The 18,098-nt window shown below is 40.8% G+C and overlaps 1 protein-coding gene across 2 annotated transcripts in view; it reads right to left on the reverse strand.

The window, feature by feature from the left end:
- Positions 1-18,098, reverse strand: part of CAMK2A (calcium/calmodulin dependent protein kinase II alpha) — a 134,347-nt gene that overhangs the window by 16,481 nt on the left and 99,768 nt on the right. For both annotated transcript variants that reach the window (XM_063120885.1, XM_063120884.1), the window contains exons 7-12: positions 16,211-16,313; positions 11,310-11,393; positions 7,397-7,491; positions 5,869-5,991; positions 4,000-4,083; positions 1,675-1,717 (exon numbers count right to left, since the gene is read on the reverse strand). In XM_063120885.1, the coding sequence (XP_062976955.1) occupies positions 1,675-1,717; positions 4,000-4,083; positions 5,869-5,991; positions 7,397-7,491; positions 11,310-11,393; positions 16,211-16,313 (532 nt within the window). The remainder of the gene's footprint in view (positions 1-1,674; positions 1,718-3,999; positions 4,084-5,868; positions 5,992-7,396; positions 7,492-11,309; positions 11,394-16,210; positions 16,314-18,098) is intronic.

The following is an 18,098-nucleotide window of genomic DNA, read 5'->3' on the forward strand; positions in this document are numbered from 1 at the left end:
TATCCTGCTTGGTGTAGATCTGGCCTAGGCATGGGAAGGCTAACGTAGTGAAGCACATAGAAGGGATGGTGAGCTATAATGCTATATGTAGAGATAGCACATCATTCTCTACATGGAAATCTTTTCTGTTCAGAAAAAAAATGATTTTAAGATTCATAATATCCCATCACAACAATTGTTCCCATTTTTAAAAAAAGCTTCAGTCTAGGTCAATCAAGTCATAAGAATGTATTAAAATAAATATCCATCTAGTCCAGCATCCTGCTTCCAGCTAGGTAACTTTGCGAAGCCTCTAAAGCAGGGCTTAAAGACTAATCCCCCTCCCTCCTGCTGCTGCCCTATGCCTCTAACCATGGAGGGTCCACTGGGGCCACCATGATGAGCAACCATTGATAGATCTGTCCTCAATAAGTTTTACTAATCCTTTTAAAGCCATCTATGTCTTCCAAGAACATATGCAGATTCTCCCTATTATAACATATCTGCTAATTCAAATCTTCTTCTTTTTTACCACACACCAAATTTAATTTCTATCAAATGACCCCATTAATTTTTCATGGGTCTAGTTTCAAGAAAAACGGCCCAGAGAGCTTCGTCTATTGGGCGGTATAAAAATGTAATAAATAAATAAATAAATAAAAATCTCAGTAAATGGAAGCCATTCTTGGAAGGTCCCCATGAAGGCTTAGTTGGAACAGTCCCATAAAACCTAAAACTAGTGTAACCATATGAAATGGAGGACAGGGCTCCTGTATCTTTAACAGTTGTACTGAAAGGGGGATTTCAGCATGTGTCACTTGTATGCATGCAAACCTAATGAAATTCCCTCTTCACTGCAAGAGTTAAAGCTGCAGGAGCCCTGCTCTCTTTTGTATCTGGTCCCGCTAGGCAGGGCTCCTGCAGCTTTAACTGTTGTGAGGATGAGGGAATTTCACCAGTCCTTTGTAGTGGCCTCCTCAATGGTTGCATTGTAACCAGGAAGATCAAAACACCAAATTGAATACAGGCCCTACCAAAATTCAGGGGGTTTAATTCTTTAGGAAGGACCCTTCTCATCTTACTAATTTCTGCAATGATGTAGTTGATCTTCATTAATAAACCAAAAGTCAAGAACACTAATTATTCAGCATAACTCACACTATTAGATTCCACTGCAATCCCAACTTTTTTGCTTTCCAAATTATATCTGTTAGTTCAGTGCAGTAGGTGCAATGTGCTGTGAAACCCTTGATGGAAGAATTTCATGGTCGAGTGCCAACTATGCCCCTTGTCTACTGAGTATCCAGTAAAAATCCACCAGATATATTTATGCTTGTTGCAGGAGTCTGGAGGGCAATCTAAAGGCATGTTCTCATGTAATACTAAATTCATCTTCTGCATTTCCTGCATCTGAAATGCAAATGCAAAACCAATCTACATGAGCCAGAGTGTAAATTGGGGGGGGGGGGACTCTCTCCTGTGTGCTTTTCCTGTGTCTCCCTCCAGGTGGAACTCTGAAACACTTTTAGAGCCATGTATGGAAATGCCCTATGGCCTGGCTTTTCCAACCAGTGTCAGAGCCATGTTTCAGGCTGCCTATCACATTGGCCATTCATATTTTCCACCTACTGCTAGCATCCAATAAATAAAGTGGCAGCAAATGAATATTGACCTGGTTGGAGTGGGGTTACCTACCAGAAAAATTCCGGGTTGCTAGCATCGTAGTGAGGATCGCGCCCTGGAACACACAAAAGATAGAAAGAAAAGGAGGGAAAACAGGATACATCACAGGACACATCAGAATCAGGCGTATCCCTTCCCCCACCCAAATAGCCTTCCTCTTAAAGACACTGAGTGGAAAATGGAGCTGGCTGGGGCTACAAGAGGGAGGTACCTTTGGCATTGTTCCAGGAGCATGATGAATATAATTCAGAGATGATATTAATAGATACAGCAAACAGTTTGCAGAAAACTAGTCATTGGATAGCGGCTCATGGATTTTTAATTACTCTGCAAGTTTCTGAATGGTGGTGGCAGGGTTTATTCTAGCCACCTTATTGAGACCCTATATCTTTTCTTGCAGTGTTAATGGGATTTTGTTTCCCAACGAACAAGCAACACTCATGCTCTAATGGGACCAGACTAACGGCTAGACTCCTAGAAGTTACTACAGATGGAGGATTTCTTACTGTCTCAAGTTGAATCCCACACACATCATCTGCTTTTGAGATCTGCAGTAAGAACTAGACTCTACAGGCACCGCAGCAATAGAAGGGCTTCCCAGCAGGAGCGCAGAATGTTTTCTTAGCATTTAGTTCTGTGCCTAATCACAAGACTGCAGCATAGTACCCCAAACTTGCTACACTTGTGAATTATTATTTTTTTAAGAAATGGACATGCAGAGACAGATTCATCTGCGGCATTTCAACTTAGCAGCTGATAATAGAATCTACCACAACTACCACTATTACTACTACTATTACTACATATATCTCTCACATAGAATATTGTCCCATAGATGTCAAAGAGCAGATCGGTCTCCTCACATCCATTTTACAGATGGGAAAACTAAGGTACAGTACTGAAGGGAATATCTCCAGAGCCATTCTCTGTAAGTCAATAAAAGAACTGGTTATAGATCCCTGTTTTCCTTGGCCTTGTATTTTAATATCAAATAACTTCCCATTAGGACTGCCCATTTTCTTACAAGAAAATAAGGCCCTCCACACACGTATGAGCAGTACTTCACAACAACTGGTTCACTACTTGTAGAAGAAAAGCGGGATGTAACTGCACACATTGCTACTGGATAAAGGCATTAAATTAGCATGATAGAAATCATTTACCCCTATCTGTTGCAGTGACTGTGGATGGATTCAAAATTCCATCAAAATATGGCCCCATTCAGAAGACACCTTAAACCACGGCTTTAACCATGGTGAACAAAGCAAAAAGCCTTATTTGCCGTGGTTAAAGCCATGGTTTAAGGTGTCTTCTGAACACAGCCTGGCTTTCTGGCTTAACCACCATGGCTAAAGCCGTGGTTTAAGGTATCTTCTGAATGGGCCCATTATTTTTGGTAGGGGGCAGGGAAGCCAACTGGATATACCTCTTTGCTACTCTCTCCTCCTCCTCTTCTCGTCTCTTTCTATTCAGCATTTCTCAATAAGCCAATAAATTCCATACAATAAGATTACATTATCATAATTAGAGCAGTAACAGATTACTAGATGAAAAGTAAACACAGACTGCTATCTGCTGCCTTACTCAGTAATCTTATTAGCCTCCAGCCCAAAGGCTACAAATCCGCACAGTATTCTCAAGCCAAAAAGGCAGAACAATAATATGTGTGCAGTAGAGGAAGGAGCTGGTGGTAAATTTCTTAATTGATACTGAATTGCATACCACCAGTAGCACAGAGCTGGGTGGGCTGTGATGTGAAATCTGCATTTGGATACTGATCCCATGTTCATTTACTTGGAAGTAAGTTCCACCGACATGAATAGAAAAAAGCACACTTTGGAATGCAACTTCTGTGAGTCTTAGGAAGCAATATTAATTTGTCCTAACATTTTAATTAATGGGTTTAGTCTAATCAGCATTAACTTCTCAATTTCTGCTCTTTTTTCAAAGAGCAGAGCCCTTGATCTGCTGTGAAACATGGGACAGTTTCTCTCCGAACAGGAAATGATGGCACTTAGCAGTAGCGAAGCCAAGTGAAACTGAAACAGGTTATCCCCTCCAGAGTCTGGACTACTGATCTAGTTATACAAATACAAAAACTGGGGAGGGACGCAGCTGCACTCCTTCATCTGGCATGTTATGATCCAAAGACTTAGAGGCATCTAGGGAGATCTTTCCTTTCTTATGATAATGGTGGCCAGTCAGACAGTCAGCCTTGGAAGACTCAGAGCTAAGCCTTCATGAACGTGGGGAAACAAAAGAAAGTGAAAATAAGCTGGTGATGTATACCCATTTCCTAGAGGAGCACCTATGAGTCAGACACAGGGCATGGATTACCTTTAGCTTCCTTCTGGCATTGAACTTCTTCAAGCAATCCACAGTCTCCTGTCTGTGCATGCAAGAAGCCACGGTGGAACGGTGCTGGAAAACAGAAAGAAAGTCTGCTCAGAAATGCAAGGGAATAGGAAAAAGAGAGCTCACCCTTGTTTTCGCAGCCTGCACTTGTTTTACTAGGTGCATTCTTGGGTTTGAGGGTACCTATGGTATAGTAAACCTTGATCACCTCATGTTCCCTGTCCACAGACTGAAACTGGGTGAAATCAGGAAATTTTGTTGGGAAGGCTGGATACTGAGAGTACAGCCTTTATACAGTAGGTCGGACTAGATGACTTCCAGCTTCTTACAGCCTATTATTTTATGATGAACCAGGTACATCATATGCAAAATAGTTATGTCATTTCTACACACACTGCTGAACTCTGCACCAATTTTCTGTCTCTTAAATGTGCATTCATATATTAGGCAAAGTCCCACAACCATGCGTTTGAATTCTCCGAGCAGCAGCAAATTAAACTTTAATGGGCTGTGCAAACTAGTTTCCCCGTTTGTTCATTTGTTCCTTGTTCTGCCACACCAGAGATGCTGGAGATGGTTCGTTAGGCTGTTAGCAGCTTGGCTAACCCTCCTTTGGCTGATACTCTTATGTACTGATGGTTCTGGCTACTTTTTTCTTTTCTAGGGCAAAAGACATTCAAAGCAGGGGCCTGATTATAAATGTGGTGTCCCTAAGAAAGATCTTGTTCAGGGACCCCAAAATAAAGTTGTGTAGATCAGCAATCTATGGAGTCGTGGCAACCATACCTGTGTGTAGAAGAAGTTGCTATAATAGTTGTAAAATAGTTATGTAATCCAATAGCCCAAGTGAGAAATGTTCCCAGGAAATTAACTGAAAGTTTTGCTTTAATAGTAAACAAATATGCCTTGGGAAGGATCCCTGTAGGGTCCCCTTCCCCTCCAAACTTCCTGATTCCACATGGATGAGGGCTAAGAACATGTAGGACCAATTTTGGCCCGCTTGATTGACTGCCGGTACATTTCCAAGCCCAATTTAAAAGCCTTGCGCAGCTCAGAACCACAATACCTAACAGAATGCCTCTCCCAACCTGGATGTTCCCAGACACTATGATCAACATCTGGGGTCTCCCTCCAAGTGCCACCTCCAAAAGAGGGTTGGAAGGTGGCAACCTTTTCAGTGGTGGCCCCCCAACTGTGGAATAAGCTTCCCACTGAGGCCCACCAGGTAAAGACCACTCTCTACTCCCAGGCATTTAATGGTTCATGATGAGGCATCTATGTCTGCTGTTTCAGAACAGGTCTATTAGGAAAAACATTGTTTATTTAAATTGTATTCTGCAAGCAGAGTTGAATTACAATACTACCTAAGGAAGTAACAAAAACACAACTCAAACTTCATTTCATTACATCAGAATGACTGAAAACTGTTGCGTCGTTGAGAAAACATGAAAAGCACATTTTATTTTTTAAAAAGTAACTATGTTCTATCCATCCTTGTTACACTAGTTATGAGCCCATTATGACTGGCATAAGAAGGGGACAACATCAACAATAGACTTTATAAGGATCACTGCTTTTCGATGAACATAATCAGTGGCCCACAGCAAGTATGCATGGCATACTTATCGTATGGAACTCATACAATATAATGCCTGTGAATCGATATGCAAAGAAAAGACTGTGCACTTTGCACAAACTGCATGTGGATTTGCATGTGCGACATTACAGAGCACATTACAGAGATGCCCTTTTCTCCCCAGTGAGAGCTTCTAAAAAGTATGAGCATTGCTTATCATCCAGGGACAACCCTCAGAACCTGAGCAGTTTCCAAGAAATGTATGTTGTACTTACAGATATCCATGGGTGTTTCAGAGCCTCTGCTGCTGTGATACGTTTGGATGGGTTGATTGTCAACATTTTATTGATGAGGTCTTTTGCTTCAGGAGTGACAGTATCCCATTCAGGGGAAGGAAACTACAAGAACAAAGGGGGTGGAAACTTGACACAATACAATCAGAAGCACTTTTGTGCATCTTCCATGGGGTTTGTTCTTTCTGTACACAGTGCTTTTCAGGATACAATGAAGATTGAGATTGAGAAGGGATTAAAACATCAATTTTTAGGGAATTGTAGGAAAACTGGACTCTTTGACTTAGGCACGATAGACTTACAACTCAATTCTATACATGTCTACTCAGAAGCAAGTCCCATTGAGCTCAACGGGCCTTACTCCTATGGAAGCGTGTATAAGATTGCAGCCTAAATGAGCATTTTTATGGCTGACTTTCCATCTAGTACCTTGGTTACAAAGAGTAGTTTCACAGGGCCGACTAGGACTGGGGCTACCCTGGGTGCATTTCTTGCTAAGTACAGTCAGTACAAGGCAGCAAATGTAGCACAGCTGACCGCTGGCTATCAGCCAGCTGCTGTGAAGGCTCTGCCAAAATCTGTATGCTACTAAATTGCTATCCTGTTATAAGTTTGGCAGCTTGTTACTGAGCACACACAGCGAAAAGGAAAACATCCCCTGAGCAGACCTGCTACAAGGCCTATTTGGCCTACGTGTAAATTACAGGAGAAAGCGTATGCCCTTGTGCTATCACTGCCAGGGCGGGGTGGTGATGGCTGTATATTTCTTGTAGCCCATGATCCAGTATCTTTTTGTTACTTCTAATTATTCATATCTGGCTTTTTTTTAAAAAAAAATCTTCCTTCAAGTATATATTTTTAGGCTCATACACAAAGCAAGGAACAGGGAGGAGTCAGCAACTGGTGGGTAAAGCCAGAGGAGATCCTCTCTAATGTGTGAAACCAGAGAAGAATCTGGTGGGTAGAGACTTTTTTTTGCAGACTCAATTTTTAGGAGCACAAATGTTGGGGCCTGATATCCTTCTTTGGCCCTGAGCCAGAGATTACCAGCCTCTATGCCTTAGAGCTAGTAATAGAGTGGTAACTGAGGGAGTCATGAGTCCCACTGTTGTTCAAAGGTGGGAATGAGATGCACAGCACCTATCAAATCCCAGATTAGAGAGTTTATTCTCCCAGCTCTGCTACCAGCAGGGAAGAATTAAAGGAGGATCTGTTTCACTGTGATGAAGGCAAATGAACCTTTTGTATCAAAAGCCCTAAACAATTTGAGATGTTGGTACCTGCAAAAAAAAAGCTGATTGCCACATTAAACTGCCTATGTGTTGAGGTCAACAAGTGAGGCTCTGAAGAGAAGTCAAGCAGAGGAACTTTTCAGTGGTGGCACCATTTACAGAACTCCCTTCCCAGAGTTCTGGCACCTATTGTGCTCTCTTTTCAGCAGCAGACAAAATACCTTTTCATTCTCTCAGACCTTTTCAGCAATAAAAGGAGGGGGAGGAGAGTCACTTACATCATAGGCTCCAGCTTTGATCTGCTGGTATAGTCGGTGTTGATCTTCATCCCAGAAAGGAGGATAGCCAACCAGCAGAATATAGAGAATAACTCCTGTGTGTGAAAGGGATAGGCAAGCATAATTTGTTACATAAACCCCAACCAAGTGCAAGTGGTGAAGGAGTTAGTTCATTGGAGACTGGAACAGGCCAATGCTATCAGGGAGACTGAAAATCAAGGGTGTTTAATAGAGAGCTAGATACCTTACTGCACACCAAGTACCATGCTAAGGTTGTGTGATATGGCTCCCTGTCCAAAGTATCAAGCGCTAAGTATGAGCTCTTGATAGTTCAAGCTGAATTATCAGTTAGCATCGGACTTTCATGAAAGAGACACTAATCTATGAATATGGAAAGATATATTACACATCTTGGCTGAATAAGCACTTGGTGGTAAAACTGGACAGGACAATAGCTATTGGCAGGCAGTGGGTTTGCAGGTGTATATGTGTTGTATATTCCAGGCTTCAGGAGGCTGGGCTTCTCCAAATGACTGGCCCAGAATGCTTAGAGAGCCAGCAAAACATCCTCTGCCACATTCTCCCTGCAATATTATGCTTTGGATCCATATGCAACAGGGCCAATTCTCAGTACTACCTTAGCCCCGTTCGAGCACTGATCAAAACTAGTTACAGTGCACAAGGCCCTGTTGTCTGAGGCAAAGCTGAGCTAAACCAGGCACTTCTGGAGGGCAATGACACTGTGATGTTGATCATGACATACCCTACCTGAATCGGGCTGGGTGTCAGTGGGGAGCCATCCTACTCCAGCGATGGAGAAAGGAACAGCTAAGGTGATTGAAATGATAATAATTTCATCCTGGGCCAACTACTTTAACTTTAGTCAAACCCAGTAACCACCTGCCACTTATGGCCAGACAACCTAGACTGGAGGGAGCAGGAATTGTCTTGCCAATTGACCAGCCCATCTTGGGTATATACTAATATCCAGCAATAATAAAGTACATTATCCTATGGCTAATACAGCCTATTCTATGGCTTTTTAACTCAACCTTTCCATTGTTTCTTCCATATCAAGAATGGTGTTATTCATTGATAGAGACGAACTTGAGCAGGGCAGGGAGAGAATCCAACTTTCCATCTCTGCTTGTTCTCCTGATCCCTTCCAGGTCCTCATCCCTGATCTGAGAGATCAGCTAAGATATCTACAGTATGTTGTTTAGGAAATTTTATCAGCAACATAATCTCAATGGAAATGTAACAGTTTTGTTCATACTTTTACCCTTCATTGTGTCCCTCTTTTTCTGCCCAGACCAGTGTGCTGTTCAAGAAGTCTTTGTCTATCCTAATAGCCTCTTGCATTCAGGAACTAATCTTTGAAAATCTGGCGGGTTCTTGGCAGTCATTGGTAAGGACTGGCTCATTATGCATGTCAACAGCAATAACGCAAGGTACAAATACAGACACACATGCTGGGTCTGAGCTTGAAGAGTTCATCAACATGAAAATATATAAGCTAAGATGTACACGCCACATCTGCTTAGTGCAACATTCTGGAATACAACACAGGAAAAACTGCTCTCCCCACATGTGTGCTGTGAAAATCAGGTTGAAGGTAAAATGTTTAAATGAGTCACTGGTGCATCAACGTGCCAAATAAGTGATGGACACACACAATTTGGCCTCATGCAGGGGGCCTATGGAGAGTACTGTTTATTTGTCTCTGTGTGTTTTTAACTCATTGATTTTGAGGGATGGACTGCTGTTGGTAAACAGACTCTCTTATAGAGACTGCTGGAGATGCTTATTTTTCAGAAGTGACTCTACCTAGGAGATGACAGCCTGTCACATTATCCTGCCCAGACCTGAGTTGTTTCAGTCCCTACCATTCAAAAGATCTTTGTTCATTATTCACATCAAATATAAAAACATGTCTTAGGAAACTGGGTATATTGCTGTAGAGGAATAACACCTCTTCTGACACTGGCAATGTTCATTCACAGATGTTCATTGAAGACACCTGCATTCACTTTGAATTCTGCCACAGCTACTTGTTTGGACTGCACCAATGATGGAGCTTTACTAAGCTTCCTTTTTTCATTCGTACAGTAAGGATAAGAGCTCTTCCCTGAGTCTCAAAGGAATGATGAAGATAAATAGATTAATGAATGAGAGGCTCTTTGCTGCTATGGTAATGGGGGGTATAATAGACTCTCCAAGTAACAAACATCCAGAAATGCAATTTATAATCTTCAAAACGCTGTTCTTAATAACTCTAGAAGTTCTGCCGAACATGACAATAAATTCATGAAGCTTACTGGCACCTAAAAGCCCATTCATCTGATACTTAGTTGCAGGGTGGGATTTTTGTTGTAGAATTTCCGGCCTATCTGTTACAAAACAATTTTGATATTGTTTCCTCCATTTCCTGATTATATATATATATATATATATATATATATATATATATATATATATATATATGGTAGACTTAATGGTTGTGGAAGCACAAGCGATACGTGGATTTGCCACATGGTGTGCCATACTGAGTTTGGTACTTTTATTATAAGTTGTGAGGTTAGTAGGACCATGTATGGGGTGAGGGTGGGGAGTTTCCCCAAGACCTTTTTGACAACATTCAAATGAGACTAAGAACATAAGAAGTGTCCTCAAGCAGGACGTGAGCACAACAGTAGACTATATGCCTCTAGGCAGAGCATTGCTGTTTTATTTGTATATTCTGTACAGCACCAAGTACATTGTTGGTGCTATATAAATAATAATAATAATAATAATAATAATAATAATAATAATAATAATAGCGCTTTACTGCCCAAGTTCCCCAGAAACTGGTGTACATTAAGCATACTCCCTCTGCTACTCGAGGAAGCACATAGCCATCAGGTCTAGTACACATTGATAGCCTTCTCCTCCAGGAATTTGTCCAATCTCCTTTTAAAACCATCCAAATTGGTGGCCATCTCTACATCTTGAGGTAGCAAATTCAAACAGTTTAACTATGCACTGTATGAAGAAATACTTCCTTTATTTGTCCTGAATCTCTCACCAATCTGCTTCAGGTGATGACCCTGAGTGCTAGTATTATGTGAGAGGGAGAAAAATGTCACCCTGACCACATTTTATACACCACGGATAATTCGATATACTTCTATCATGTCTCCCTTTATCCTCCTTTTTTCCCAAGCTAAATAATCACAGCTGTTGTAACCTTCCTTAAGAGAGGAGATGCTCCAGCCCCTTGATAATTTTAGTTGCCCTTATCTGTCTTCTCCCATCCCCAGCTCTACAATAACTTTTTAGGTGTGGTGACCAGAACTGTACACAGTATTCCAAGTATGGTTGCACCATAGATTTGTATAAAGGCAGTATGAGACGGGCAGTTTTATTCTCAGTTCCTTTTCTAATTATACCTAACATGGAGCTTGCCCCTTTTTTTAAACAGCTGCTGCACATTGGGTTGATATTTTCATTGAGCTGTCCACCACAACCCCAAGATCTCCTTCTTGGTTGGTCGCCACTCACCACATGGTGAGCATGTCCCCAGTTTCCAAAAGAATTTCATAGGATAGAGGAATCTTTCTAATGGTAGAAGCATAAAGAACATGGCCTTCCATTTGAGAGTCATGACCGGGGATGATGCTGGATGTTTACTTCCCCTTTTGTACTATATTAATAGGATTTTATCATGTATATGGTTTACTAGCCCATTGTCATTAAGTATGCAACTCGCAGAGCAACACTGACATGGCCTCAACACATCATAGAAGTAACCAAGTCCAGTGGACAAGATAGGGACTGTAAATAGTGCAAAACATGGTGGGTGAATCACAGAGGTCTCTTCCTCTTCCCCCAAAAGGTTCTCTGGCCATTTTTGAAACATAATCTCACTTACCACACGCCCACAAGTCCACAGCTTTGCCATAGGGGTCCTTTCGGAGCACTTCAGGAGAAAGGTAGCCTGGAGTACCTGCAAAACCTAGTAAGACAAAAAGTGAAAACTTACAACTAGCTACACCATTGCTCCCAGCAGAGTCTTCAGCTCTAAATGCAAGACAATGAACAGTCTTGGGATTTAACACCATAATTCAGATTCTGAGAATAGTAACAGCAAAGAGCGTTGTCATTTTATATTCCCACTGAACCTTGTGTTTGTTCTGTAGGAATGCATGCTATCTGAAAGAAATCCAACTCCATCATTGCTGAAAATCCAGTCTAACTCCATTTACACCCACACTCATCATTCCATATGTATGTTAATGTTACCCACACCCAACTTTGGTCGGCCTTTAGGAAATCCAAGCTTACTAACAGATATTGAAAGGGCAACAAACAAACAAACCAAAAGATTCATCGTAGAAGCTATGTACATAGATGGTGCTATATAAATAAATAAATAAATAAATAAATAAATAAATAATAATGATGATGTCTGTACCACAGGTCTATTTCCTACGGCGTTGGTATGCATTGCTATGGCATGTGATCATCTGTTCTTTCCACTGCCCCTGTATTAGAAGTAAGTGCTGATTTAGGTTATTCTTGGGCAACTAGGCTGTCTAGGAATGCATGGGGATGATTTGTTTTTTCTTATCTGGCTAGTTGGCTTGCTATTTTTAAAAACTGTGCTGCAAGAATTGTACAATTGCACAGTTTATGATCTCTTATGCTTTTAAATAAGTGTGTTGCACTTTCTATAGTATTACCTTTTCATGAAGACTATTCCAGTTTACAAAGGTCCGTAGAAGGTCATAACTGAGTAAAGTACAAACAAAAACTTCATTCTTTTAAAATTATTGTTTCATTTAAAAATGTATTTTAATGTATTTTTACTCTGTTTGTACTCTTTTATTCTACTTGTTCGCCGCTCAAAATTCTTGAATGGGAAGTGGTATATAAATATTGTAAATAAATAAATGAATAAATCTGTGGGCCTCCTTCCAACCTCTTCTCTGAGATCCCACTGTGTGTACAAAGTTCCTATAATAAAAAGGGAAAGCAAACATTTATATGACTGCTTTGCACATTACATTTTCGAACAGGAAGATCATCTCTGTGTAGAAAAAAAGAGAGCATATTCATGGCCTGTGTGTGCCATGATTCCCTGGAAAAAGCAGAGAATGTGGTAGTGGGTACAGATTATATTCAGCTTCCTAAGAAGCTGAATATATGTATTGTTTCATTTAACTAATGTGTTAAATGGCTTTTTGGCAGTTAAGGCGATATATAAGCTTTCCAAAAACAAGACAAAACAAAACAACAGAACAGAACAAAAACACCTTTCTAGCCCTCATGGCTGTGAAGATATGATTGAAAGTGTATCATCAATGTTTCAGAAGCCAGAGAGGTGGTTGAATAAAGTTTTCAGTGGCTGAGGGCTAGAGTAGAGTGTCCAGATACAAAAAGAGGGCAGGGCTCCTGCAGCTTTAACTGTTGTAATGTATTTCATCAGGTGCTGCATGCATACAAATAACACCTGCTTAAATTCCCCTTTCAATACAACTGTTAAAGATACAGGAGCCCTGTCCTCCTTTTCATATGGTCACCCTACATTTCCCTACTACTATGACCACGGGCAACCATAATGGCAGATTTCTCTCATCACTTCTAGTTTGGTCCTTTAAAAAATTTGTCTAGCCAGCCCACCACAATGTGGTGTCTTCCAAATGTACTGGGTTGCAACCCCCGTCATGCCCAGCACATTTAGAGGGCACCAGGATAGAGTAGGCTGGTCCAGGGAACAGGAAGTTGCCTTTTACTGAGATGCAGCACTGGTCCATCTAGGCCAATGCTCTCTGCTTTGGCAAGCAGCAGCTCTCTGGGGTTTTATGCAAAGATCTTTTCCTTCCTTGTTACCCAAGATCCTTTAGGGTCCTTCTGCAGGCAAAGGCATGTGCTACATTCCTGAGTTATGTCCCCTCTGCTGACAAACTGCATCTGTAAAATGTATTTATGGTGAGAGAAATTATAAATGGATTCCCTTGACAGCTTTTGCCTACAGCTTAAAGATATAATAACTATGTAAGTTAGGATGACCTAATTAACTTCCCTTTATAACTGCAAGTGATCCTGAGTTAATTAAATCATATCTTGCACTGAAGTAGTTTTTTAAAAAAGAAGATCTTAATGAAATGGCTAAATAAATTCAACAAATGCCACTGACTAGGTGAGAGTAACCGAAACGGACACAGCTTAACTAAAGCAAGTTAAATCAAGGAGCCAGTTTACAAGCCTGTTAAATCAAGGAGCTCTACTTAATCTAAATCAGGGTGGGTAACTTTTCGGAGCTGCAAACTATATTGGAATAATTAGACTGAGAATGCTTTATGTATTTCAGCTACACACAACCATCACATCTTTTACATAATTGATGACAAACCACAAATGGTGGACATCTTATCCCCTTTAAAAAAGCATTAGACCAGCTGATATGTTAATATATCCTGTGCTTTCTGAGTCTGCTTTCTGACCCTTTAGCATTTATTGCCCGCATTTTTCCAAAATCAGTATCTAAGGCAACAAGGAATATTCTTTATCAGTTACATAGGAGTTCCAAAGTGACTAAATGTATGTAATCTACGGTACCCACTTTTTATCCAAGCGTTGGTACTTGGATGCTACAATTGCATACTTACCAAGTAGGAAGTCCCATTGAACTCAGTGGGGCTTAATTCTAGGTAGGAATTATTATTATTATTATTATTATCATCATCATCATCATCATCATCATCATCATTTATATACCTCCCCAAAGCTCTCTGGGCGGTTTACAAAGATTAAAACGTTGACATTAAAAAGTGATATACAAAATTTTAAACCATAAAAAGTATAAAAACAGCACAGACAATATCTATTTAAAACAACTATTCTGGGGCCAGTTAGGATTGCTTGGTAAGAGTACAAATTGGAGAATAATTAATATATGTCCAGGTTTTGCATTCATCCTACAATCATTTGCTCCCTTCCATGTATATCTCTGATTCAAATATGATTAACTCATTATATTCTTTTAGCCTTGTGTATATATCTAGAGAATCTGGTGCAGGTTATCATGTTTCTGTCTAATATGTATTTCATTTTTTTCCATTTCATGAAATGAAATAGAATGTAAGCTTACATTGCACTGATTAGGGTGCCTTATCCCATTTAGACGTGCAACAATTCTGTCACAATTGTTATATTATTATAGGCATCTGGGATATATATGCATAGTTTGGTCACCCTTAATCTCATGTTCTGAATGTGTAGCTGTTCTAGTTTGCACTTCTGACTCTTTACATCGTCTAAATTATTTCCTACCACAAAGACTATCGGGGCTCATCTAGCAGATTTACAGTAATTATGGAAAATATAAATAAAAGAAAGATTTTTTTTTTTAGACAAAAACATTTAATCTCATCTTTTGAACCAGGGTTCAACGCACAGCACAAGGAAGTAGATTGTTTCTGTGCACACATGTGTATAAATGAAAAAAACAAGGTATTAACAGATTCCACTCACAAAGGATGAGGATGGTGATGAGTTATTTCATTTCTATACCACCCAATAGCCAAAGCTCTCTGGGCGGTTCACAACAATCTGCAAACATTACAAACTGCAGATACAGCATCATAATAAAACATAGTATGAAGTATTAACATACACAATTTAAACAGCTAAAACCAAATTCAATAAACAATTTCAATATGACAATCTACAACCATTTTGGAAAAAATGGCAATATGAATATTAACTTTCACTATTGCAACACTACCCATATAGCTTCCCAGTCCCTTAATGGCAAATGGAGGCAAAACAAATGTACCTTTGATGTGGCTCAAATCACAGTGAGATGCAAAAAGAGAGAGAAGCTCTGGTGCTGGTAAGAAACAATCTTATCTTTAATAAATTCTTCTTTAATTAGCTCTAGAATTTATTAAAGATAAGGTTGTTGTTTTTACCAGCACTAGAGCTTGTCTCTTTTGTGCATCTGAAACATAGTGACTTTTTCCTCTCCTCTCCACTCAAATTAGAGTGACCCACAGTAGAAGTGTAAAGCAGACAAGGCCTAAGGCTATAAACCTTTGCCGGGGGGTGGGGGGGTGGGGGTGGCAGCTGTAAAAAGTTCAAGCAAAGTAGGAGAATAGGTTTTATTTGCTTTTTCTTTACTTTCTTTTTTTGCTTTGCAGTTATTGACCATCCACGTTCTCAGTTCGAGCACGATCACAGGTGGGAAAACACGCTCCCTACCATCACTTCTCTGCTCCTGGTTTCATTGCTCAGTTACTTCCTGTTTCAAAACATGAAGTAAACAACAAGCAGGAGGCCCATTCAGTCAGGCGCTCTAATCACGCTGCTTCTCCTGCACACTGCAGGAGAGAGCAGCAGCTTCTGCTTTTAAAAATATTTTGGACTTTCTAGGGGTTTTCTTGTGGTGCAAGGAAGGCCAGAAGGGGCAGAAGGTGCGTGGGAGGTAGACGACATCATGTGAGGGACCTGCGAAAAATCCGCGAGTGCCTAGTAACGAGCGTGCAAGAAAACGCTCATCGGATGGAACCCTTCATCATTGCGCATGGAGGTTCCCAGTTCCTACAACTTATGCCAGCTTCCCTCAACCTGATGGCCTCTGGAAGTGTCAGGCTATGATGGAAGTTGTAGTCCAACACATCTGGAGGGCATGAGGTCAGGGAAAGCTGGCTCATGCAATGGAAGTGCAGAGGTGCATGGAACATTCAGAGCAACTATATCACTGGTTACACAAGAAAAATATGACCATAGAGGCACGACACCCCCAAAGCCCAGCTTTCCACCACTCACCAAACCAAGCCTGCTGCTCCCCTTCCACTTCAATGGCCAGGCCAAAATCAGCTAATTTAACAGCAGCTCCCTTCAGTTTTGATGCCAGCAGAAGGTTCTCTGGCTACAGAAGGAAAAAGTCAGAGAACAAAACAATCAATCAAACAAACAAAAAGAAGGGAGAAGGGGAAAAAGCTCTTCGCATTTTTGAGTGACCCAGACACAAACAAAATCTGAATGTAATCAGATAGCCGGGATCCCTTTCTGCATCTCTGTCAATATGAATACAAGTTTCTGGTATGTCACAGGAAATCTGCATTATTCTATCCCTACAGTGGGTCTCTGGTCAACAGCTGGTTGGCCACTGTGTGAACAGAGTGCTGGACTAGATGGACCCTTGGTCTGGTCCAACAGGACTCGTCTTATGTACGCAGACATTTGTGCTAGTTTTGTCAAAACAAGGCTTTCTTAACATGCTTGTCCCGTTAACATATCGTTGCTGCAATGACAAAGTCAAAACCCAGTAATCAGTGGAGATGGGGGTGGGGGAATGCACTTTAAGCAAGTGCATTTCATTTACCCTTGAATTAATTCCAGCAAAACTGAGTTTTTGAAGAACAAGGGAGTCATGATTAGGGTGACCATATGAAAAGGAGGACAGGGCTCCTGTATCTTTAACAGTTGTATTGAAAAGGAAATTTCAGCAGGTGTCATTTTTATATATGGGGAACCTGGTGAAATTCCCTCTTCATCACAACAGTTAAAGCTGCAGGAGCTATACTAGAGTGACCAGATTTAAAAGAGGGCTGGGCACCTGCAGCTTTAACTGCTGTGATGAAGAGGGAATTTCACCAGGTTCCCCATATGTACAAATGACACCTGCTGAAATTTCCTTTTCAATACAACTGTTAAAGATACAGGAGCCCTGTCCTCCTTTTCATATGGTCACCCTAGTCATGATGAGCTCTGACTGTAACATCAATGTAAAAGTAAGGAAGGCATTCATAAGATAAAAGTGGGGGGAATGAAAAGTAAAGACACCACAAGTCTGAATTACTCCTGACCACCGGAAATCTGCTTAGCTCTCTTATAATTTCTGGAACTTTTAAAAAGAAACTCCTGCACTTTTGCAATCTATAGCCACAATAGTTAGAAAGTTCTGCATATGTGTGTGGGGTGTATGTGCAAGTGGAGTTCCTAAGGGAAAAAAGTTCAGATTTTTAGACTAAATCATTCATGAAATTAGGCACTACAGTTTCCATACTATACAACATCATTGTGGCCATACAGACTTCTAGCTCTACCCTTCTCCACATGTGCAAAGAATCACAAAATTGCCAGGGATGATGTCTAACGACATTTTCCCCCACCCCCCGAGAAATATGAAGGCCCAGTTTGCATAATCCTGGAGGTGGAAATAAGACATGGTGGTTTATTTCCCCTGGTGGATGTGTTAGTTGCATGGCAGGGAGATTAGCCTAATTACCCTTGGCAGCACAACTTGTCATGTCATGTGAACTCGGCCAGGGTGCCATGTTGCTGTGGGTAACAAGCCACCCAGAACCCTATAACACCCTGTGGGTTCTGGGTGGCTTGTTGCCCACAGCAAGAAACTACCTTGGCTGGGTTTGCATGACATGACAAGCTGTGCTGCTGAGGGTAATTATGCAAATCCCCCCCCAACAAGTGACTGGTATACACAGGGTGGTTAACAAGCCACTGTGACTTATTAATGACACTTTGGTTGTGTGAACTGGGACAAAGGGTGTGTGGAGCAGTGCATTTAACTTTGGACAAGTCCATTGACACAAAAAGAAAGAAGTAATGTTAAGTCAGTGACTGTCAAATGGGAGATAGGATGGATGCCTTATCAATGCAGCAAAATAAATGCAAACAGCTGGTAGTTACT

Source organism: Elgaria multicarinata, chromosome 3, assembly GCF_023053635.1.
Source record: "Elgaria multicarinata webbii isolate HBS135686 ecotype San Diego chromosome 3, rElgMul1.1.pri, whole genome shotgun sequence".
NCBI classification, from domain to species: Eukaryota; Metazoa; Chordata; class Lepidosauria; order Squamata; family Anguidae; genus Elgaria; species Elgaria multicarinata.